Source organism: Sodiomyces alkalinus (genome assembly GCF_003711515.1).
Source record: "Sodiomyces alkalinus F11 unplaced genomic scaffold SODALscaffold_17, whole genome shotgun sequence".
Lineage (NCBI taxonomy): Eukaryota > Fungi > Ascomycota > Sordariomycetes > Glomerellales > Plectosphaerellaceae > Sodiomyces > Sodiomyces alkalinus.
In genome coordinates this window covers 40,155-66,614 of record NW_021167095.1, presented here as the reverse complement: position 1 = coordinate 66,614, position 26,460 = coordinate 40,155, and the positions used below count along the sequence as shown (strand labels likewise).

The 26,460-nt window shown below is 41.1% G+C and overlaps 1 protein-coding gene across 1 annotated transcript; it reads left to right on the top strand.

Annotated features, from left to right (window-relative positions):
- Nucleotides 1–11,749: 11,749 nt before the first annotated feature.
- On the top strand, nt 11,750–11,920 carry SODALDRAFT_286172 (hypothetical protein; the record flags this gene model as incomplete). Its single annotated transcript, XM_028608518.1, has 1 exon — nt 11,750–11,920. A coding segment is annotated over one exon (171 nt), but the record flags the coding sequence as incomplete, so codon positions are not given.
- Nucleotides 11,921–26,460: the final 14,540 nt, after the last annotated feature.

Genomic DNA, 26,460 nt, shown 5'->3' with positions numbered 1-26,460 from the left:
TTATTAGTCCCTTAATTTTAACCCCCTACGTCTACTCTTCTAGCTACCGAAGTGGTTTAGGGCTAGTATACCCTAGTTGAAGATACTATAAGATACCCTTTATAGTGCTTAGATACCGTATTATCGATTTATAGACGCCTTTTCGGGTAGTAGCAGAAGACGAAGAGGCTAGAAAAGTAGCCGTAGATTACTTAGAATCGCAGGGCACGTACTTAATAATAGTCTAGGCGAAGTGATAACTTAGCTAGTATAGTATAGATCTATCGGCACGGCGAAAGCAGTTATTATTTAGTGGCTTTTAATCCTACTAGTATCCTCGTAGTCGTAACTATTAGTTTAAGATCAAATTATAAGTAAAGTCCTCGTAGTATACAACGTTTAATAGTCCGAAATCGAGACCTCCTATTAGTCTATTTAATCTCATAGTCACGTTACCGTAACCTTTAATAGGCAGGGACGCACTACCGGCGACTATTGTCAGGTACCTACAGCAGTGGTCATAATAGGACCCCAGTGTGAACACACGGGGGTCCAGGCGTGCCCAGGCTAAGACCCCTCGAGGCAAAAACAAAGCAGTCATCATAGAAGTAAACAGAATAGTCACTCGAAGCCAATAAGTAGCCCTCGAGGAAGTAAATAAGTAGTCCTCGAGGTGTAGTAGAGAGTAGCAGAATATAGTCTTAAGGAGCGGAGGAGCCTCCCTTTTTAAGAGGGAGGCTAGCGATTAATCTAATTCTTAAGCTATACCTATATTCTAACCCTATTATAATCCTACTATGATTATACCTGGTTCCTTACTTAACCCAACCTTTTTACTCTTTACGACTACCTATTTAATATTTTAATTGCTTTACCCTTAAGGGCGCGAAGACCGTTAAGGAGAGTTATTAAGATATATAACTATCACGAAATAAACGATCCTACCTTCGATTTTAACAAGGCTACTAGTTAGTTTAAGCGATAGCTCCGCGATAGTAAGACCGCCTTTATAGAAGACAATCCCGCTACCGAGGAACACGACGGGAACACGCTAGGAACTAATACGGCTTCCGTATCTACTACCGTACCGGCATCTATCCCTATCCCTATATCTATTCCTGTCCCTATTACTAGTACCGCCTTTACTACTACTTCTGCCTTTACTACTATTTCTGCCCTTATCGCCGCCCCTATTCCTTAGACCACGATTATAACGGGACCCCTGTATAATCCTAACCTGCCCCCGTATACGAATATTAACCTAGCTATGCTAACGGAGGAATAACTAGACGAACGCGTTAAGTGGATAGAGGTATAGAACCACTATAAGCGTAAGCTCGCGTACCTTACTAAGCTAGAGGCGGATACTACCGCCGCTATTACTACCGCCGCCGCCGCCGCTATTAATCCTAACCCGGCCGATATTACTTACCGTCGTATAGCTAAACCTTAATATCGTATTATCGTAACCCTATTAGGATCCTAGTATACCCACGATATATCCACGACGTTATCTATACACGGATCCGCTATATAGGCTAATTTTAATTTTCCCCTTCTAAAATAGGATCGCGTATCCTAGGCTAAGTATCGTGTATTTATCTAGGAGACGAATTAGCGCTTTAACCTAGATTCCTAGTCCTTCCCTATAGTTGCTACGAAGAACTACTTCGTTATATTATACTTCCCCTATCACCTTAAGAAACGCTAGGGGGCTAAGCTACGGTATAAGTACGATAGCGACTCTAATAGGGTTAGCTAGGCCGCCCTATAAGCCTGGCTATCTTGTTAGGTAGACGATAACGATACCCGTCTATAGGAGGTAGCGGTATAGATCCAGAGCGAATCTATTTTATCCTAGAGAGAGGGAGAATCCTATGCTAAATTTATATAACGGTGGGAAGCCCTAGAATCAGAACTACCGGGGGAACTCCTAGACTAGTAGAGGATTTAGATAGTACTAATAAGGGTCCTCCTATCTATTCGAGACTATATAGTGTCTATAGGGGTTTCTAAAAACTATTAGGACCTAGCCCTAGCCTATCGAAAAGCTAAGGCCTTAACTATTACCGGCGGCTTAGCCACCGCCCAGATAACCTTCTAGTCTATTACCTAATAACGTCGCTTCCGCTCGCGTGCCTATAGTTATAATCCCTATACTCCGGCCACTTATAGTTCTACTAGTATCCCTGCATCCACCCCTATATCTGCCCCTACTACTCTTCTAGCCCCTGCCCCTAATTACCCTATACGCCCTAGACCGTTATCGTACCTCGATTCTATCACCTACTATAATTATAACTACAAAGAGCATTATGCCTCTACGTGCCCTAGCCCTTATACCGAGTAGTCGTGCTCGAGTAATAGTAATCCGAATACCTAGCCGGTGTCTATATCTTACCCCACGGTTAGCCGTGTTACGGGTAAGGTGCCCTAGGAACTATACCCGCCTCGAATTACCCCTACTATTCTACTAGTAAAGGCACGCTTATCCCTTCGCCGAGGTAAGCGATAGGTATAGACATCGGCTCTCCTTAACAGAGGCGCCGATATTAAGATTTTGGATCGGTCCCTTCTAGGACCTAGTTAAGTTCCCGAGGGGTCCCCGGTCCTGGTATCCTGGATTACGGAAGGATAAACGATCATAACCCTTAGGTCCCTATATAGGATTATTATTACTACTAACTACTAGGGTCGGAAAAGAGTATAGCGCGCCGAGTTCTACGTTATATAGCTTAATCCCTAGGGCGCCCGTATAATCCTGGGAAGACCGTGGCTTATAGCCGTTAACCTTAATATTAATTAGTAGTATAGTATAGACCTATCGCTTGTCCTACGCGGAGCTTAGTATGGTTATATCCCTAAGAGAGCTGTGTAGGGTAGTTAGATAAGCTAAGTCTATCCTTACTCTAACCTATATAGGTTATACGCGGGGCCTATATATCGGCTATATCGACCTAGTAGAAAACCCTTTAGTGGGATATAGAGATACATCCTTAGCAGATAGGGCCTACTCTGGCCTAGACGGGGACTTAGTGACTACCCCTATGCTACTAGAATAGTATTAAGATTCCGTTAACATCTTTAACATCGATAATACCGGGCGGCTACCGACGTACTAGTAGTGGGACTACGCTATTAAGATCGAGGAAGGGAAGAAGCCTCCTTACGGTTCTATTTATCCCCTCGCCGCTTAGGAATTAGAAGTGCTGCGTTAATACCTATAGAACGCCGTCACGAAGGGATAGATTAGACCGTCTATTAGCCCGTTTAGCGTGCCTATTCTGTTTATCCCTAAGAGGGGTAGTAAGCTACGCCTCTATATTAATTATAGTGGGCTAAATACGGTGACTATTAAGGATCGTACCTTACTACCCCTTATCTATAAGATCTTAGATTATCTGTCTTTAACGTAGTACTATACTAAGCTAGATCTTAAGAACGTATACTACCGGCTTTGTATACGGGTATGTGATAAATAGAAGACGGCGTTCTGCACAAAATACAGCTACTACGAATACCATATTATACTATTCGGTCTTACTAATACGCTAGCAAGCTTCTAACGCTATATTAATTAAGCGTTAACGGGTCTTATCGATATTATCTATATAGACTACCTTAATAATATTCTTATCTGTAGTAAAGACCTAGCCACCTACCGCGTATACGTCCGCGAGGTCCTTATTAGGCTTAGGTAGTAGTCCCTGTATACTAACCCCGATATGTGTGAGTTTAAGACTAAAGACGTGGAATTCCTCGGTTTTATCTATAGTCTAGATAGGGTACGTATAGACCTATCCCGCGTTAAGACTATCCGCGACTAGGAGCTTCCTAAGAGTCTTAAGAAGATATAGGTCTTCCTGGGTTTTACGGGTTTCTATAGACGTTTTATTAAGAACTACTCTAAGGTCGCTGCCCCTCTTATAGATTATTTAAAGGGGGGGCACGCCGGGGTCCTTATCCTTTCCTAGTAGGCCTAGGCCGTGTTCGAGGAAATACAGCTGCTGTTTTAGAAGGCACCGGTCCTACGGTATTTTAACCCCGCCCTGCCTATACGTATTAAACCCGACGTGTCTGGCTTTGCTATTAGCGCCGTTATTAGTTAACTCGAGGATAGCTTATAGCGCCCTATGGCGTTTATATCTTGTAAGCTATATAGGGCCGAGCTTAATTATAATACGCCCGACTCCGAGCTTATAGCTATTATCGAGTCTTTTCGCACGTGGCGTTACTACGTGGCTTATAGTCAGAGCCCTGTTATAGTCCTAATAGACTGCCTAAACTATCGCTACCTGGTAGATAAGCCGAAGCTTAAGGGGCAGCACGTATAGTGGCTTAAGGAGCTCGCCCCGTTTAATTTTAAGATTCGGTACCGCCCGGGGATATAAAACCCCGCAGATAGGTTATTAAGAAAGCCCTAATATACGCCCTATAAGCGTGCCCTGGTTACTAACCGGGCTAAGGCGGTAGAGTCTTTTTCGAAGCGTTTTATTATGGGTATATCGGTAACTAGCGTGGTTCCCGTAATACCCCCGGTTCTGATATTCCCGTTATTAACCCCCCCTTACCGAAGGTGGTTAAGACGTAAGCGGATAACCCTTTATCTGTCTTAGAGTCCTTCTTAAGGCGTTCTATGTTAGACTATATCGGTAACTAGCGTGGTTCCCGTAATAGTCCCTATTCTATTTTTCCCGCTCCTCCTACCTTACTGAAGGTGGTTAAGACATAAGCGGATAATCTTTTTCCAGAGTCCTCTTCGAAGCGTTCTGCCTTAGGCCTATATAGAACCTAGTATAGTACCCGCGCTATGCCCGCTCTTAACTCTCCTTTACCGGAATAGGTAGAAGAGGCGTAAGCGGATAATCTTTCTTTAGAGCCCTTTTCGAGGCACTTTGTCTTTACAAACGACTGGTTATAGGTCGTGGCACTAAGTAAGGTCGTAATAATAGATTATCTAGAACTAAGGAAAGAAGAAGGAAAAAGGAGAAAAGTCTATAGCGCTAGGCTAGCTATAAGATAGCGATGACTTAGCGATATAGGTCCGTTAACTAAGCGCGTAGTGAGGAAGATCCGGAGTATAGCCGGATCCTTATTACGGGGCTAACCCGTAATAGTCTTAGGCCTTATCGGGAACTAGCGTGGTTCCCGTACTACCCCTAACCGTGTTCCCGCTCTTAATTCCCTTACCTTACTAGAAGAGGTGGTAGAGGCGTAAGCAGATAAACCTTTTTATACTAGGTAGCGTAAAGCCTATAGTAACGACGCTATATACGGATATTAGTCTAGGAGTAGTAGTATCCTTTGTTTTAAGAATCGCGTGTTTATACTAGACTACTCTGGCCTCCGCTAAAAGGTCCTATAGTGTTTCTATAACGGATCTAGTATGGGGCACTATAGGGTTATAAGGACTATTAAGAGGGTTTCGGACTTCTACTTTTAGGATTATTTACCTATAGATATCCGGCAGTTTATGCCTACCTACGGGGTGTGTTAACGCACTAAGCCGTGGTATTATAAGCTATATAGCGAGCTGGCGAGTCTTCTAGTACCTTAGCGCCCCTTTATAAAGATATCTATTAACTTTATCACGGGGCTGCCGCCGGTTTATAGCCTAGGCCGTAAAAGGGACGCTATCCTTATAGTAGTATACAGCCTAATAAAGTACTCGATTTATATCCCCTCGAGTAGTGGCCTAATAGTAGAAGGACTAACTAAGTCTTTATAGTATTATATTTTTCGTACTGTTAGCCTGCCTGACGGTATTATATTAGGCCGAGGCACGCTGTTTATAAGCCGTTTTTAGGTAACGCTATATCGATATTTAGATGTAGCTAGGCGCTTATCTATAGCGTGGCACCCGTAAACTAATAGATAGATAGAGCAGTAGAACCAGAACCTTAAGTACTACCTTCGTGTTTTCTACTCGTAGGAATAGGATAACTAGGTTCACCGGCTGCCGTTAGTAGAGTTTACCTATAATACGGCGTAGCACTCTGCGATACGTTATATCCTATCCGGTACCCTAATAGGCTATAATCTAAGGGGATCTAATGAGGTATAACTGTCTAGGGCAGGCGAGGTTCGCGCTGCTAAAGCCGAGCGCCGTGCGGAATTCCTTATAGCCTAGTGCCGGTCTATTTCAGAGCTTATCAAAAGGGCCTAGGCTTCTTATAAACGGTCATATAATAATAGTCGTGCCTAGCATTCTTTTAAGGTTAACGAGTATATTCTACTATCCACGAAGAATATCCAGTAGAAGAGACCGTCGAAAAAGCTTAGCGATAAGTTTATTAGCCCCTATAAGGTGACTAAGATTATCGGTACTTATAGCCTAGTATACTAATTAGCCCTGCTAAAAGATATAAGGATCTATAACGTTTTCCTAGTTTCTCTGCTAGAACTATAGAGGTCCCGTGATAGATTATAGCCGGAGCCACCTATTATCGATATCGAACCGGACTCGGATAAGTACGACGTCGAAGCTATTCTAGCCTACCGATATTAGGGTAAACGACGTTAATACCTAATTAAATAGGCAGGATATAGCGATAAGGAGAATACATAGGAGCTAAAGCGGAACGTCCCCGACCAACTCGTCAACGCCTACTTTAAGGCGAAGCTAACTAAGAACTATATAGGTTCCTATAATATTCCTACTAGGGACCTTAAAAACGCGATATAAGGGTATTATCCTTACCTCTTTTCCCTTCTTACGGGTAAGGCGACTTATCGGGAACCTAATAGGTTTACATACTATTCCCGTAAAGGACCTAATCGAGATATAGCGTACGTATCGGCTCTATTAACCTAGAAACCCTTTAGTGGGCGGTGGAGATAAATTCTTAGGCAGAGACCCCCCCCTTAACCTGGACGGGGACTATATAGGCGTTATCGCCACGATTACTGTTTTTCTAATCGAGGACTCTGCTCTTGTTCTCTATTTTTCGTTTTAGACGTAACGCCCCCTTAAACCCCGTTCTTCTTCCTTTAGCATAATAGCTTATCGCCCTTAAAGTGTAATTACCTCTACTTTTCCCTTAATCAACCGTTACGATAGGACACGATTATATTATAGCGAAGTATACTTAGGACTATTAGGGTTGCGATAGGTTTACCCTAAAGCTAGAAAAAACAAAAAAAAGGAAAAACCTAACCCGAAGGCTAGTAAAAAACCTGGAAAGAAAATAACCGTTCCTCTATATATACTATTAACTATTACACCCCTAAAAGAACGTCCTTAAACCCTATTAAGTTATTATCTAGAGGGGTAGGCTCCCGCCTAGCTACCTCGTTACTATTATCCTCTATATATACCTGGCTCTGCCCTATAGTAGTAGCCGCTATTCCCCCCTTTTACCTATTACCCGCGGATAGTATCGAAGGCCGAAGAGATAGAGGCGTCTTCGCCTTCTGCTTTTTCTTCTTCTTCCCTGATAAAGGAGTTAAGGGCGTTAAAGCCTTCTTCCCCTTCTTCACTAATAAGGCCGGCACTATATCGTTATCGTCGGGCATTTTATAAGGATCCGGGGGACCCTATAGACCTTACTGTATCGTAACCCCCGATAGCGAGCCTTAATATTACGCAGGGCCACCGTTACTAAATATATTACTACCTATAAAGCTAACCCCCGCGGGGGCTAAGGTAGGCCCTAAGGGTATAGGTAGGTCTCTCTGAGCCTAGCCTAGGTTAAGAGTAGCTATTTACTCGAAAGTACTAGCCGTCTGCTCCTAAGCCGCAAGGTCGCGCTTATATAATATAAGGCATTATTATTTAATATTAAGGCGTTTTTACTTAATAGTAAGACACTACTACTATAGCCCGACGAATTACTTAAAGAGCGACTCTATACTATTAAGCCTCTCGTGGATATTATCCGCCGTTTTCTAGCGGGCGTCGGTAATTTCCTTAGCTTAACGCTAAGTAGCTATAGCTTCCTCGGTAGCTAACCGGTTAAACTTTAGCGTCGTTTAACCCAGAGCCTCTCTAAGGATAACCTAGTATTAAACTGCTATGGCCTGGTACTATAGAGGATTAGTAAGAGTATTATACAGGGTTAATAAAAGGATATAGTAATACTTACGCGGCGACTCTTATTTAGGCTACCTTTCTTAATAGCGATAAATAACACCTTTTAAAGCTACTCGGTAGCATTCTTATTAGCGATAGGAAGCTACTACGCGTATTAGAAGGACTAGGCCCACGGAGTAGTCTATAAAGAGAGGGGCTATAAAAATTAAATAATAATAAAGATATATAACTTACCACGCGGTATTTTAGGCTATTATACTCAAAAATAGTAGTGGGACTTATTTGTGCGCCGACCGTTATTGGCGTATCGGCACGTTATAGCCTTAATAGTATGCGTTTTCTCCGTAAAGTTAATCGTCACTAACTTACCCGTATAACGTATATAGGGGGCCCTTAGATCCCCGCCTATACCGATATCCACTACCTTCCAGCAGGGAGTAACCGACGGCGTAGTAGTCGATATTAAAGGCGTAGCCGTAGTAGGAGTAGGAGGCTTTAGCGTAGCCGGAGCTATAACCTACGATAAGGCAGGCTATATAGCCGACTACGGGGTAGATTACCTAGCGGACTATAAGGATAACGCCGTAGCCGTGGTCTTAAGCCTCTTGGAGGCTCGCGTTATACTCGCGGGAGTAGCGGCGCGTTTATTATTATTATTAATTTCCTGGGAAGATATAGTGACTATACTAGATATATAGTTAGGTAGTATCGGGGACTAGAGACGTGTGGGAACTACTTATAAGCTAGTAGTTATTTAATTCAATAAGGCTATACGTCGTTAGTACGCGATATCTTAGGTTAGGTAGGACTTACTGAAAAGAGGTAATACGATCGAAGAATTAAGTATAGAAGAGGAATAAAAAGAATAGGAAGAGGAATAACGGGAGGATTACGAGATATCCCCCTAATAGTAGTAATATAGACACCTATTTTTAGTATAAAGAAGGAAGCTACGAAGTTCACGGAAGGAGTAATAATGGGCCCTACGTGATACTAGCTTCGGGAGTCTTTATAAAGTAATAGAAGGGATAACCTAGGGGGATAAAGGAATAGACTTAAGGACCCGTAGAGGAACCGGCCTAGAACCTATTAGAGTCCTAGATAGGATATTAGTTTAGGTCTCGGGTTAAGGATAGAGTGGCCTTTATTAGTTTTTGGTTAATAGATTAAAGGGAGAGAGCGTATACCCGGGTTAGAGCCACGGCTAGAAAGGCTCCGTGTGGGAACCGGTCGGGGGCCTATTAGGGTCCTATCGTGGAAGGCTCCGATTCGGGGTATCAGGAATTTAGGGGATAGACTCAGAGGCCGGGTTATAGAGGAGCCGAGGGGGCTAGCACGGATCGGGCGCTCCTAAGAACAGGAGCATCCGGGGGGGGGTCGCTATATCAGGTGTCTACAGTAGTGGTCATGATAGGGCCCTATTATAAATCTATAGGGGTCCAGGCATGCCCAGGCTAAGACCCCTCAAGACATAAATAAAGTAGTTATTATATAAGTAAACAGAATAGTCTCTTAAAGTAAATACGCAGCCCTTAAGAAAGTAAATAAGCAGTCCTCAAGAAGTAGTAGAGAGTAGCAGAAGGTAGTCTTAAGGAGCGGAGGAGCCTCCCCTTTTAAGAGAGAGGCTAGCGATTAATCTAATTCTTTGGCTACACCCACGTTCTAACCCTATTATAATCCTATTATGATTATACCTGGTTTCTTACTTGACTCTACCTTTTCACTCTTTGCGACTACCTATTTAATAACTATATAGTCTCCTTATATAGTGGGTGTAAAATTAGAACAACAGGAAAAATCGATAAAAATATAAATAGTAGCACCGGAATTAAGGCTAGTAGATACTCGAAGAGGGTAACTAGTAATAGCGGTTCCTACTATAAAGCTAGCGGCGTGGGAGACGCCGCTACGGACACTACGGACGCTACTATAGTCGAGTCACGCCTCTTTAAGCTATACTAAGTCCCGGCTAGTATCCTTCTTCACCTTCTTGACAGCGCGTAGTTCTTCGACTTCCGCGGATAGTACAGGGTTATATTTAAGGATCCGTTAGACGGTTATTTTAATGCTCTCGAAGGGCGTTTAGTCGTTATATACTATATCCGGGAATAGATAGAAGCAGGCGTTAATATCGTAGCTAGGTATAGCGTATACGCGGTATATCTCTCCTCTTTATAGGGTAGATTAACGGTATTTAGAAGAGGAATAGTTAGCTAAAGCAGTAGAGGGTATAGCTATAGATACCGTGGTAGTAGGATTCTTAGCTTTCCTCTTTCTATAGCTACCCTTCTTAGGGTTAGCCGTGGCACCTAAGGTATTTTCGCCCTCTTCGCTTCTGGTATATAGTATAGGGAATATTATGGCGCGGTGGCTACCGCGTTTTACTTAATCTTTAAGTCTAGTCTTGATATCTCGCTAACTAAGGGTTTAAAGGTCTTCGAGGAGTAGTACTTTCTTATCCAAAAGACGTCCCTCGGCTTGGGTCTAATCGCGACTAGCGATTAAATATATACCTTCAAAGAAGTCTACTATCCAGATATACTTTACGGGCCTCGATTAGACCTCTTTAAGGCGTACTGATAGCTCCTACTATCTAGATACCTACTCCTAAGCCTCTTTAGGGTCGTTAGCGCTACGCGGATGTATTTGTTATAATCTTAGTAGGTATTAACGCGGCGGGTAGTTATATAAAGAGTAGTACCGCGTTAAAAGGCTTTAAATACCTCTTTAAGCATTATATTACGTAGTAGTAGCCTACGGCTATTATCGATGGTGTTAGTCTACTGGTTTAAAACGGCTCTAATACCCTTTATATAGCTAGTATAGTTATCTCTCTATATCTTCCAGCGTTATATCGCCGAGTCGTAGGCTTTCTGCCCAGTGGATATTAGATCTAACTACTACGAGGGCGTAGCTTCTGCTTATAGGGTTACGTGCGTCGGCTAGAAGGTGGCGTAGGAAGGTAAAACAGGCTTGTAAGGAGGGGGAATAGGATTATCTGGGCGTAGATATTCCTAGACTTTGTTATTAACGGCCATAGCTTTATAGTGTTTACTCTAGAGCTCCTAATCGCGATAGGTTTTATAGGTAATGGGCTTATAAGATTCCGATATTTTGATGGTTATTTATAGATTAATACGCTATATCGGCGTAGCTAGATAGCTTCTTAACTCGGTAGTAGTTAAGGTAGAAAGGTAGGTTATTCACTTAGTAAGTAAAACTCTTAATTGTCAGGTAAAGCGTAGTTAAAATCGTTATAAAATAGGTCAAAATTAATTAAGGTAATTGTGTATAATTATAACTATCTCGGACCGTTAGGGAAACGCTGCCACCGTATTTTATATAGTGCAGATTCTGCAAGCGTCTACCCGTATTATACTTTTCGAAATCTAGCCTATTACGTAACTGAAAAGACTATAGTCTATTCGACAATCTGCACTACCCGTGCCACGCTCCACTTATTTTGGTTCGTTTAGCACTCACCAGCTATAAGCTGGTGCTGGATAGGTATTTAGCCACTTTTTTAAAGCTATTTATAATAACCGCGTTTTTATCGATAATAACACCCTGTTATAATCTTTTTTAAAATAGAATCTCGCCTTACCAAGGCTATTAATTATATTAACAAAAACCCGGATACGAAGGTAGCAACGGTCGCGCGTTAATTTAGTCTCCCGCGATACAATGCTACGGAATCGCCTATAGGGCCACCGCCCTAAACCGGGCCTAAAATCATTGAATTTGAAGCTTTTAGAGCCTGAAGAAAAGGCCCTATACCGCTATATAGACCGCCTTAACTATATTAACCTTACGGTTCGACCTGAGTTTATTACTAACGCTATAAACGCGATTCTCGAGGCGCGTTACGACGCTAAAGAAGGCTGCCCTGCCCCTACTATTAGTCGATAATAGGTTACGCGGTTTACCTAACGGCACGACTACTTTGAAAGGAAGTAAAAGAAGATAGATACGAACTGTTAGACTACCGAGGATTCCGAATAGGTTCTTTAATACTTTAGCTAATTATAGGAAGTTATATAGAAAAACGGAATCCCCCCGGAATTTATCTAGAATATAGATAAGACCGGCCTTTAAATCGGAATAGGTAAAGATTAGGTTACTATTACTAAATAGAATAAATCCTACTACTTTAGCACCCCGTAGAATAAAGAGTTCATAATAGTAATTAAGGCTATTTCGGTATACGGCGTTATTATCCCCGTTTTCCTAATCTTAAACAGTAAAGTCTATATATGGTAATAGTATAAACTAGAAAGGATAGCTAACGGAATAATAACAGTAGTATCGCTAACTGGATATACGAATAACTAGGTTAGTTATACCTTATTTTACTATAAAATATCGCGCTATGTATATAATACATTAGCCTAGATTAGCTAAAGCATTTCGATAAATACTCTAAGAAGTTATCTATTAGCGCGAAGCGGCTATTACTCCTAGATAGGCACGGCTCCTACTACACGTAGGAAGTTATATAATTCTATAATAATCATGATATTATATCTTTTAGATTACCCCCTTACCTAACCTATATACTTTAACCGCTTAATATTTGTTTTCCAGCCTCTAAAGCATTACCACGCAAAAGCCCTTAACTAGCTAGTTCGCGATAGAGTTATTAATATTATAAAGCTCGAATTTCTCTTATTACTTAAGGGTGTGCGTTAGCAGGCGTTTAAGTAATTAATAATCCTCTCCGCCTTTAAGAAAACAGGGATCTATCTATTTACCCGTAGATTATTCTATAGTAGTTAGAAGAACGCAGACCTCGGATACCTACCCCGTCTCCTATCCCTTCTAATAGGTCCTTAAACCCGATAACGCTAATAACCCTTCGTAAGATATATTATTCTGTCCGTAGAATTAGGCGTAGTTTACGTGATAAGGCGGAATTAGACCCTACTATACAGCGTAAAGTGATAAGCTTTATTAAGGTGTCGTTATCCTTAGCGTCCGAACTAATCCAGGTAAAGAGGGACCTTATACGTAAGAAGTACGCTAAGACTATTACCTATTAACGCCGTGCTATTAAGAATATATAGCTATAGCACGGAGGCGTTTTAAGGGTAGAAGAGACGCGTAGGATAGCTAAATAACGCGTTAAGAATAAGGTTACGAATGTAGAGCGTATTGTGGAGCCTACGCGTTTAAAAAGGTAAAGAGTATATAAGAAGGTTGGCGAGGACGCTATAAAGATAGCTAGGGCTTAGGTAAAAGCTAAGCGATTAGGTAAGCTACAAACTATATAGGGTATAGGCTATTAGGTTACGTTATCGTGATAGTTATAAATAGCTTTAAAATCGTGAAAAAGTGGCTAAATAACTATCTAGCACTAGCTTATAGCTAGTAAGTACCAAACAAACAAAAATAAGTAGGGCGTCGCACGGGTATATAAAATACGGTGGTAGCGGTTCGATAGCAGTCTACCACAGATCTAATTATATATAAATACCTTAATTAATTTTAACCTCTTTTATACTGATTTCGACTACGCTATATCAGATAATTGAGAGTCTTATTTACTAAGTGAAAACTTTACTCTTTACCTTTGCTACTACTAATTAAGACCTTATCTAGCTATACCAATATAGTATAGTAATCTATAATCCTTAAGATATCGGACTATAAGCTAGGTATCTATAAAACCTATCACGATTAGAAGCTCTAGTATAGCTATTACGAAGCTACGGCCGTTAATACTAATACAGGATTATCTACGCTATTATAAATCTATTTCCCCTCCTTAAAGGCCTGTTTTAACTTCCTACGCTAACTTCTAGGCCTTGAACGTAACCTTATAAGTAAAAGCTACGCCTATTTAGTAGTTAGATTAAATAGCTGCTAGGCAGCGCGCCTATAATTCGGCGATATAGTAGTAGAGGATATAGGGGGATAACCACGCAAAGTACGTTAAGAGTATTAGCACTATATTAATATAGTAGACTAATACTATTAATATAAGCCGTAAGCTATTACTACGTAACGCTATACTAAAAGAGGTATTTAAAGCTATCTACTATAATACTACTTACTCTATAGCTGCCCGCCACGATAATACCTATAAAGACTGTAATAAATATATCCGTATAGTCTTAATAACCCTTATATCCTTCTTATAAATTATATAGGGGGACCTACGTTTTACGTGTAAACGCCCTAAACCACTCGAAACCTATATATATATATTTCTTTTTAATTCATTACGCGTATATAGCCCTAAAGCTATAGCGTAGCGCCTATCGCCCTAAGAGCTAAAGCCTACTAGAAGCTAGGTATATATTACGCGTTGACCCCGATATAGAGGATCCGGCTATACTCCGGATCTTCCTGACTGCGCGCTTAGTTAACGGACCTATATCGCTAAGTTATCGCTACCTTATAGCTAGCCTAGCGCTATAGACTTTTCTCCTTTTTCCTTCTTCCTTCCTTAGTTCTAGATAATCTATTATTATAACCTTACTTAGTGCCACGACCTATAACTAATCGTTTATATATCTAGAACTTAGCGATACCTACGCGTTACGCTAGCGATAGATTAGAATTCTAACGCTACCGGCTAATAACCTATTAGAATTAAATAGCTTATAGAGTAGACGAATTAACGGTTCGAAGAAAATAACTAAGCCCTAAATATAAGGCTAGGCCCTTTTTATAAATAATATACCGATATTAACTTAAGACTTACTCGGATATAAGAATACTACTCGGAAATACGCTAGTTTATAGACCGATAACGCGTAAGAGAAGAAGCCGATAAGCGATAACGCTAGTTAGTCGAATAGCTTATAGCCCGGCTCCTAGAATCGCTTACCCCGTAGAACCTAACGCCGCTTAACCTAAATATTCTGGCTCCCTCGTAGACCCCGATAATTCTTATACTAATAGAGTCTACCCTATTACCGGTTCTATCGCCTACGCTATAGCCGATTATAATAGTAATCGTCCCGATCTTAATAGCGATACCCCGTAAAACTATTAATAGCCCGGCGAAGTTCTTAGAGGAGCGAGTATATTATAGCGTATAGGCCTACACGATACCGTAGAAGCTTATAATCGATAGCGACTTATTCTATAATAATATATAAGCTTAGTACACGATCTATAATTACCTAAGGCCCGAAGTATAATAAGTTATATCGGCCTTTTATAAAAGCGATAGGCCGGGTAAGCTTATAGACCCTAATAACTTTATAGCATATCTTAATCGTATTTACCTTAACCCTATAGAATAATTATAGGCCGCCTAAGCCTTACGTATAATTCGTTAACGAACTAATAAGTTATTTACCTCCTTCCTGCCCTATTTTAAAAGATAGATCGCCCTTATAGGTAGTACCAAATAGGAAGCTACTATATAGACTTTATTCCTCGAAAAAGCGATTACTGTGCGATTTAGGGATAGACTTATCTCCGCCTAAATCCTTACTAACTACTATACTATATAGGTTAACGGCGTGTAAGAGATTACTAGGAAACTTAAAGGCTATTAGTTTAAATAAAACTACGATAAATAAGCTTAAGACTATATAACTACGAAGAAGGATACCGATAGCGATACGAAGATAGGCGGAGTAAACCGTATTAGTAATAGGAAGGCGAAGTAAAAGAGTCGGATATACTATAACTATAATAAGAAACGATATATCGCGCGGAACTATAAAAAGCTAAAGGAAAGCTAAGACACAGTTCTGAAGGTTAAGAAGACTCGCACGAAAGATCGTGATAAGAGCGGGGACGAGTCGATTATCGAGGACGACTCGGAAAAAGAGTAGCTCTAACGCGAAGATAGGCGTTAAGGCTAATAGCCGTGATACAGCGGGAGTAAGAGGCGTTTAAAGTGCGAGCTAGTAGTAACCCGGCACTTATAGTAGCTAAAGTAAATAAACGGCGTATCCTCGCCCTTATTAATACTAGTTATGACTACTATACCGCTATAAGTGAATAGTTTACCTAAAGACTCTAATTACTGTTAATTAATGAAACGAATTAACTACTAAATAGCTTCTCGGAAGCTACTAGGATTATTGGTAGCGCGGGGATCGCCGTTTATAAGCTTAAGATCGGCGGTTACCCGTAAAAGATACTCGTATATATAGTTCCCGGGCTTAATTAAGCCGTATTCCTTAGGAAGCCCTAGATAGAATAAAATAACGTAATATACTACGCTAAAGATAAACGGCTTTACTACGGAGTAGCCGGATTAAATGTATAACATTATTACGAAAAGGAACCTACTAGAGTATAAGCTATCCGTGACGACTATTTAGTTATAGGATCTATATTCGCGGGTATTATTCGATAATTATAACCGAAGGGTAAGGAAGTCTTAATCCAGGGAGTAAGCTTAAGGGATATTAAAAGAGCATTATATAAGAAATAACTAATAGACCTAAAAGACTTTATACCCGAAGAGTTACTATAAGAATTCGGCGACCTATTCGCGCCCGATAAGGCTAATTAATTACCGCTATACTAATTAAGAGTCGATTACGAGGTAAACCTTATACCCGGAAATAATAGTAAAGAATTATCGCTTCTTTAGGGGTTACTCTATAATATATTAAGAGGAGAACTCTTAGTATTACGGAAAATACTTACTAACCTAATAGATAAAGGATTTATCCGTGCTAGTAGTTTGGAAGCCGCGGCTCCTATCCTCTTTATAAGGAAGCTAGGCGGAGGACTTCGATTTTATTACGACTATTAAGCGTTAAACACGATTACTATGTAAGACTATTATCTACTTCCCTTAATTGCTAAGATACTATAGAACCTAAGCTAAGTAAAATAGTTTACGAAGCTCGATATAATCGCCGCCTTTTATAAGATTAGAATAGCCTTAGGATATAAAGATAAGACTATATTCCGAACTCGGTTTAGGCATTTCGAATAGCTTATCTACCCGTTTAGCCTAAGTAAGGCTCCTATAACTTTTTAATAATATATTAATAAAACACTATAGCGCTTCTTAGACGACTTTATTACCGCTTATATCGACGATATCCTAATTTACTTTAATAGGAGTTAGGCCGATTATAAGGCGAAGGTAAAATAAGTACTCCGTGTACTCGCGGACGCCGGCCAAAACCTAGATCCGTTAAAGTACGAGTTTAGCGTAAAGAGAGTAAAGTACTTAGGATTGATAATTACCACAGGGAAAGGCGTATTTTACGACCTAGAGAAGTTATAAGCTATTTACGAGTATAAAGCGCCTATAACGGTTAAAGGCGTGCGAAGCTTTTTAGGGTTCACGAATTATTACCGAATCTTTATTAAGGATTTTTCGGGGATCTTAGCCCTATTAATAGCACTAACTAAAAAAGACTATACCTTTTAATAGGGTCCTAAGGAAAAAACGGCCTTTCGCGAGCTAAAGGCGAGGTTCTAAGAAGGACAGATACTATAATAATAGGACCTAGTAAATAAGATATTTATCGAGATAGCCTATTTAGGGTTTACCTTTACGGGTAGCCTAATATAAGAATACGCGGACGGAAATCGCTACGTATTCGTATATTACTCTTATAAACTTAATAGAGCGGAATATAACTACTTAATCTATAATAAGGAAATACTAGCGATTATAAGTTATTTAATAGTATAGCGGGCCGAGCTTATTAGTTATAGGTAATTTATAGTCCTCTCCGACTATAAGGCCCTTAAATACTTTATAATAAAGCGAACGCTTACTAAGCGATAAAGCCGATAAGCCGGTAAGCTTATATAGTTTAACCTTATGCTCGAGTATCGGAAGGGAAAGGATAACGCGATAGCGGACGCCCTCTTATATCGATAATAAGATAAGCCCTAAGATATAACGAATAAATAGGAGTAATCTTATTATATTTAATTAATTCCTAATACCGCGATTCTACTTAGTATTCGTTATATTAATAGCGGTTAATCGATCTTTAACGCGGACTAAAAGCTATAGCGATTATAGAATATAACGCTTACGACTAACGAATAATATTAAGGAGCCTTATCTACGGTCTCCGAAGAAGAATAATAGTTCTTACTATTATTAGAATTAAAGCTATAAGTAGCCGAGTACTTAGTCTTTACAACTAGGTTATTATTATTCCACGACCGAATTTAGGTGCCTAGGTCTACTAAAGGGTCGACGTTTTAAGAGAGGATTATTTAGTTAATTCACGATTTAGTAATCGGAGGATACCCCGGATATAAAAACACTATCGCCTTAATAGCGCGTTGCTTTTTCTAGCCGAGGATAAATAAGGATATCTAACCATTTATCCGGAACTACGATATCTACGGAAAGGGGAATATATAGAGAAATACAAAATATGGCCTTTTACGCCCCCTCCCGGTACTAGAATAAATACGGAGCGACCTATTAATAGATTTTATAACGGACCTTCTACTAGCCGGCGAGAAGAAGGCGCGCTACCTCTAGGTTATTATAGACCGTTTAACTAAGGCTATAATATTAGAAGCGATCAAGATAATAGAAGCCGAAGCTTACGCGGAATAGTTCCTTTACTATTATTTCCGGTTCCACGGAATACTTAGGTTAATTATTAATAACTAAGGCTTAAACTAGCTAAGTAGGTTCTAGAAGTATTTTTATAAGCTCGCACGGATATCGCGTAAGCTTAGTATAGTATATTACCCTTAGACTAATAAAGTAATAGACCGCATAAACTAAAAAGTATAAGCTTATTTACGAGCCTTTATCTATTACGCTTAGGATAACTAGAATTACCTACTACCCGTAGTATAACTAACCCTAAATAACCGTAAAAGCTCTATAATAGTGTTTAGTCCTTTTTTCTTAGAATATAGCTACTATATCGATCCGATCTAGATAACTAAGGAGCCCCTTTTAGAACCTAGAGTATTAGCGGCCCACGACCTATTATACCGTGTATAGAAAATAACCGAGTTCACTTAGGCCGTGATTATATCGATATAGCTTAGAAATAAAGAGTCTACTAACTAATATTACATGCCGGCTAAGCGTTTTAAGGTTAACGACTTAGTTTAGCTATTATTAGCTAACTATTCGACTCTACGACTATCACGAAAGCTTAACTAGCTCTATTATAAATACCAAGTTATAAAGGTAATTAGCCTATACGTAGTCGAGCTTACTATACTATTATAAATCTACCCTTAGTTCTACGTAGACTTATTACGTCGCGCGGGCGATAACCCCTTTCCGGGATCAATAGTAGATAACCCTTAACCACCGCCTATTCGAGAAGTAACCGATAATAAAGAATAGGAAGTTAAGGAAATCCTCTACGCGAGGATAAAAAGGTAAGGTAAGGAATTAAAACGTAAAGTACTAGTATAATAGGTAGGATACTATAAGCCTATATAGGAACCTCTAGAACTATTAGTATAAACACGGGTACTCGATAAGTTTAAAGGGAAATTCGGCTTAGTAATAACGAATAATAGCCCGTTAAACACCTGTACGCTATTACGATATAGGAACCGATATATAAATAATCGTATCGCGATAATTAGAAAGGAGTAAGAGTCGGATTTAGTTTAGACCGGATAAGCCCCGCGCCCTAGCCACGCTTAACGCGAGCGTAGATCGATATCCTTAGCCTTAAAATCGCTATCCTCGGGATTATTAACCTCCGTAAAAATCTTACCCTTATTACCCTATTATAGGTTAAAGTCTATCTCCTTAACCTCATTATCGTTTTTATTATCGCTATTATCGGGGATTATAACCGCGTTAGCGATAATTATACCCGTAAGCGTAAAAGCCCGGCTATACTCCGCGTATTATTAGAGTTCGGAGATTATAATATTAGCGCGACTAAGTATAAGTATCTCCCTAAATAGCCGAGTATACTCCCTTAGCTTTATAAGACTAAGGCGTCTAAAATCTTTATCCGATAATATTAACCCCGATAAAGAAGTAGGAGTCATAGGACGGGCGTTCTTTTCCACTATAATATTAGGAGGGATTAGGCCTAAAACTACTACCTTACTTATAACCTCGTAAGGAGGAGATAAGGCTAGCTATTCCGCCCTAATAGCGACCTCCTTTAAAGGCGATACGTTTAATCCGGACGCTATCTTTTCTATAACCTCTAAGGGAAGAGAAAAGACTAATATAACCACCTCGTTAGCGACCTCCGTTATTAGAGGAAGCGAGGCTAGTTTAGCCACCTTATTAATAACCTTAGAAAAAGGCAGTAAGGCTAACTACGGTACTACCGCTTCTTAGACCTCTTAGGGAGGAGAAGGGGCTAACGCGATTACTATACTAGGAGCCTCCGCGGGATATATAGCTATAGGTAACGTCGCTATTATCGCTTCCTTAGCTATAAGGGTATCCTAGAACGCTATATAGGCGTTAAGATACGGTTCCTACTCCTAGAAAAAGAGTTAGCGATACTATCACGACCCCTTAAAGGGAGGAAGTCTTATAAGGGCGTTCTTATTATCGTCGTTAATAAGGGTAACCGTCTCGAATAACCTTTACGCGTAGCCTTTAAGGTACGCTAGGAGAGGAGTATACCGGTATATCTTCGTAGAGTGTACGTAGTATTTCTTCCCCCGACTAGTCTAGCTACGATAAAGGCGCTTATACTTCCTATTAGCGACGTCGCGCGTGTAAAGGAGGTATAGCTTAGTATAAACGCTACTAAAAGGGTGCTTAGGAGGCCGACTACCCGCCGATGTCTTCTTCTTAGGCGACGGTAAAGGCGATAACGCGAACTATTATACGGTTAGTATCGCCTTAAGACGTAAGAGCGTTATACCTATATCGTCGTCGGCGGCACGCTTACTACTATTATTACTCTTATTATCGCCGGGGCTAGCGCTATCTATAAAAATAATATAAGGTAGCGAAGGGTTCCTAATCAAAAGATCGCGAGCGAGAAACGGCTTACCTTAGACGGGGAACTCTTAAACTAACCGAGTATTACTATTATTATCTAAGGATAGAGGATAGTAGAGGAATCGTTATTATAAGGAAGAACGAGTATATATATAACCGCTATTGCTATTATTATTATTATTAAAGGTAGGGAGGGGAATAAAGGAAAAGAGGGCCTATAAGGAAAATAGGGCCGATATATCTACGGATAGTATCTACGCGAGGGTAGCCTATATTACTATTTCGGATATATAAATAAAGGTTAGTAGGCTACCTAAGATTTCTTTAATATCGAGGTAAGGGCGAGGTAAGATAAAGGGATACGATTATTCCTTTATCACCACGACGTAAGGGGGAGCTAAACTATAATAATAACGCGCGGTCACGTAACCCCCGGAAAAAGAGGGGGGGGATAGTATTACGGGTTAACCCCGATATAAAGGATCCGGCTATACTCCGGATCTTCCTAACTACCCGCTTAGTTAACGGACCTATATCGCTAAGTTATCGCTACCTTATAGCTAGCCCAGCGCTGCAGACTTTTCTTCTTTTTCCTTCTTCCTTCCTTAGTTCTAGATAATCTATTATTACGACCTTACTTAGTGCCACGACCTATAACCAGTCATTCACAGTATAGTAAAATAGCGTAGTAGTAGTAATAAACAAAGGAAATCCTCCGTAATAATCTGCGTAATAGACCTAATAGGTAAAAAACCAAAGCAAAATAACTAGATAGCAGAATCCGAGGTTTACCTCCTGTACTACTCCGCCGAAGCTATTTTAGTAGGTAAAACATAGGCCTATAAGGCATGTATTCCTCTTTTAGTACCGAATAATAGCGGTAGGGATAGCCGTAGGCCTGCTAGGGCTTCCCGCAGGGCTCTTCGTTCGTTTTTATAAAAAGGGTATAAAAGAATAAGGTGTGCTGTATCCTGTATAGGGGAGCCGGGATAGAAATAGCGGTCGTTAGCGCAGTTTTAGGCCCCTTTTTAGTGGGTTTTCAGATATCCGAAGCCTGTTTTTAACTATATAAAAGCCGATTTTACCCACTTAGGGCCTTATATTAGTAGTGGTTTTCGGGAGAAACGGAGGTTATCGCGGACTAGTCGCCTATATAGGCGGCCTGATCGAACCGATTTACCTCTTTTCTCCTCCTCCTCTTCGTGATTCTATAGGGTTTTCCAGTCTTAAATAAGGGCTTTATTTACCCGGCGTTTTTAAGGCTAAGGGTAACTAAGCTAACGGATTTAGTAGCTTTTTCGGGGTTTGACGCCCCTTTAGCTACCTTATCCGCTAGTTCATTCCCTTCCATCCCTATACAGGAGGGGCACCACCACACAGAAACTAATATGCCTAGTTATTTAAGGCGTGAGACAAGGTCTTTAGCTTCTATAGCCTACTATAAGGTGTGCTAAAGCTTCTAAATAGCTGCCTAGAAGTCACTAAAAATATAGCACTTTAGGGGCCTCGGCGACTACTCTAGGGCAGCGGAAAGGGCCTGAAGAATAGCGTATAATTCAGCGTCCGCGACTTCGGCAGCGGCCCCTAGGTTAAAGCCTATAGCTTTATAGGGCCTTCCGGTGTTAGTCCACTATATAATAGCGGCTATAGCCTATAAGGGTCCTCTAGGGGGCCTAGTAGGGTGGCCTAGGGAGCCGTCGGTATAGGAAATAGCAGCCTATTCCCCTAGGCCTTATTATATTTCAGCAAGGGCTTCGAGGTGTGCTGTTTTCTGATCGAGGGTATCGGGGCCAGGGCCAGGGCCAGGGTTAGTGGCTATAATAGGCCGGTCTTTAGGGAAAAAGGGCCTTAGATCCGCTAAGGGTTCCGAAGCCTAGGGGGCCTCTTACTTAGCCGAAGGGCCCTCGATATCCTAAGACTAACCTATTAAAGCCGCTATTTCTAGGCCTTGCCTAAATAGCTAAATACTAGATAAAAGGTTCTATAGCCGGTTAAGGCCTTCGTGGTTTTCGCTTAGTAGCAGCTAGCGTCTAATAGGGTGGTTCGGTAGGAAGTTTAAGGTTCTAAAGGCATAAAGCCTATTAGACCTAGTTAACCGAACCGCCGCTAGGGGGACTACTGCTTCGAGTTCTAGAGGCCGTAAAGGGGCCCCCTAAAAGCACCTAAGGCCCTGACTAGGGCCACGTACTATAATCGTTCTAGGCGATGTATAAGGTGTTCTTTCAGTGATTTAGGGTCCTACTAAAGCTACGAGCCAAAATCAGCTAAAGAGGCTATAGAGGCTATGTATAGCTGCCGTAAAGCCTTGAAGGAAAGGCCCCTCTACCAGCTAGCTAACCTATATAGCCTGTTTAAGGCCCCTGAAGCCGAATTTAGTCGTTTTTCGATATAGGGTTTAAAAGATAGCTTAGGATTAAACTAGACCCTTAGCGACCTAATAGCACCTAGCGCGGGTTTAACTAGGTGCCCCCCTATAATGACCGGAGTATCTTCTTTACAGCGTCTTCGATAGAAGTGAATAAGCTCTTTTCTTTCAGGGTCGAAGAGGACTTGGTTAATATTTGCTGCGTCGAAAAGGGAGGCTACGGCTTTTTCTAGGGTTTTACGGTTTTTCTTTGTCGACGTAGACGCTATAGATACCTGAAAGTCGTTAATATAGGATAACTAAAGACCCTGAAAATCCGGTCCCGTTATAACCTTTCTAATATAAATTAGGAAAAGGATAGGAGAAACCGGAGAGCCTTATAGAACCACTATATTTAAGGGGGTAGGCTGCTAGACCTACCCCTCGAAGGCTAATTGGATTCGCCTCCTTTCTGTAAAAGAGGCTACCTATTTAACTAGGTTCGAGGGTAGTTAGAGTTCCTAAAGGGTCCTAAGTAGCTGGGGACGGGTGACGTGATCGAAGGCTCCTTTAATATCTAAAAACAGTGTAGAAATTACAGGACTTTGGCGTGATTTACGCTGTTTTTCGATATAGTGGAGGAGGAGAAGGACTATATCGATAGCAGAGCATTGTTTTCTTCCCCCTATTTAACTAGGGTGTAAAAGGTCGTCGCGGGTATTAGCCATAAAGCTAAGCCTAGCAGCTATAACCCTTTCGAGGACTTTACCTAGGTTGTTTAGAAGGGCTATGATCCTGTCAGACTTAGGATTAGAATAGTCCTTCTTTCCCGACTTCGGTAAAACGACCCCTAGGGCTTCTTTCTAGTAGGTAGGGTAATAGCCTACTATAAATTATGCTAAATAGGCTTATAAAAAGGACCTGGGGATAACCTTATAGGCCTACTAGATCGGTTCTAGACTTATCCTATTAGGCCCTAGGGCTTTCCCCTTAGCAGCTCCGAATATAGCGCGCTATAGTTCGGCAGCCTAGAGGCTAGGCGACTCCCACGGTCTTCTAAGGCCCTTACTACGTGATCTAGTTAGGCTTTAGAGACGTTCGAAGGGTAAGAGGCGCCTAGGCCCCTTAAAGGGCCTATAGATACAGGGGCTTTAGGAGCGTCGGTGGCGGAAGAAGAAAAAGAAGAAAAGAATAAAGAAGATATTAGAAAAAGGATATAAAGTAGGGCGTTATATTTATCTTCGAAGGCGTAGGCCTTCTGCTTCGTAGGTGTTTAAATCGGTAGGACTTTCGCGTTAAGGCCGCTTTTCGTATAGTTATAGGCCTTAAAGATTTCATGGCCTTCGGCGTGTTCTAGCAAGGCCTCTTAGTAGTCGTTTTTTACTATTTTAACCGCCCGATAATAGGCGTTTCGAGCTTCTTTCTAAGAGGCTTCTAAAGGCGCCTAGGAGGCTAATACCCCCTTTTTTACCTTTCGAAACGCCCTAAAAGCCCTATTAACTGATTTTCGCAGGGCCTTTAGCTCTTTAGTCTACCACGGCTTCGAACGCCCTACTACCCGTAGCTTAGGCACTAAAGCCCTAAGCGCTAGGGTAATAGTATCCGAAAGGCAGCGGCCTAAAGAGTCCTAGTCCGAGGCGTTAATAACCTATTAATTATCCTGGTTAAGGCTAGGTTCTAGGCTCTTTAGGGTACTAGAAAATAGGTCCTAATCTGCTAGCTTATAGTTATAGGCCGGCGGGAGGGACCTATTTATAGGACCTTTAGAGCCTAAAATAGTAGCTAAAAGGAGGATAGCGCGGTATAAAAAGGTAGTATTTTCGATATATTTCTAATTATCGAAGCGGAGACTATCAAAGCCGGGCGTGTAAAAGGCTAGGTCTTTAGCCGACTCTTAACGAAGATTAGACCTAACAAAAATCCTCCCCTTTAGGTTAACTTCTTTAAAATCCACTAAATAGATAGCTCCGAGGCTATCTAACTAGTCTACTAGAGCCTAGGCCCTAATAGAAGCTTAGTTAGTAGTAGCTCCGTTCCACTATTAGTAGTTTCTATTAAGGTCCCCTATAATAAGGGTAGGGTTAGAGACCTATAGGCCCTATAGCACTTAAACCTCGGTCCAGGGCCGGCTTCTAGTGCCTAAAAAGGAGGGGAAAGAAGAAGAAGAAGAAGAAGTGGAAGAGGTAGAAGGGGTAGGGCTAAGGGGCCGCCCTGGGCCTATTATTTCGGGGTCCTATTCTACCTGATTATAGTCGTGTAGAATATAAAAGGTCTATGGATAATACACCTCTATAATCTGCGCGTCTATATCGTCTAGAAGGTTATCGCGTTGTGAAGAATCGATACTAAAGCCCTTTCTTATAGAAGTAAGGACCCTAGGCTTAATAGGGAAGAACTGGGTTTTTTAGGATATAGGCATAACGGTGTAGAAAGCAGGGTGGTTCCGAATAAACCACCCTTTTAGTATCGAGATACAGGCTAGTTTCTGAATAAGGACTATATTAGCCGAAGCCTCTAAAGCCTATTCTAGGATAGCCTTTTACGCCGGGGCCTATTTATCGACGTTATATTAAATACACCGGATATCTTTCGAACTGAAAGGCCCTTTATTTATGGAATTTAGGGTTTTATAGCTCGAAAGACCTCGTAGTCCCTACTAAAGTGAGGGTAATCTCCCTTATAGTTATAGCACTTATAGGTCTTATACTCGTAGTCTCTATATTCTTTATACTCGTTATAGTAGTGGTATTCCTCCCTATAGCCTTTAACGGTATAGATAGGGTAGGAAACTAGGCCTTTATAGGTCCCTTAGGTATACCCGAATTTCTAGTAGTTAGAACACTAGGTTCTAGGGGTTATAGGCCTATATTTATAGACCTTTAGCCGCTAGCCGGCTATATAAAGCCCCTGTTTTAGGCAGTACTTCTATTCTTTAGTGGAGGGCATAGAAATAACTACTATACCGTTAAACGCGTTTAGAGCCCCTAGCCACTAAGGCTTCCCTACTACCCTAATAGGGTTAAAGGTACCTATTTCATTGGCTAGGTTCTATAGACTTAGGCCCTATTATAGGCTTCGGTTAAGGGCCTTTTACGGCGGCTTAGAGGGGTCGGGTAAAGGGGTATCGCCACTTCTAAAGGCTTTAGAAGGCACCTGTTTAATAATAAGCTTAAACTAGTCGCCTATAGGCTAGGGGGGCTGGAGGGGGAGGTTTAGCTCTTTAAACCACTGGTTCTGCGAGTCTAGGAGCTA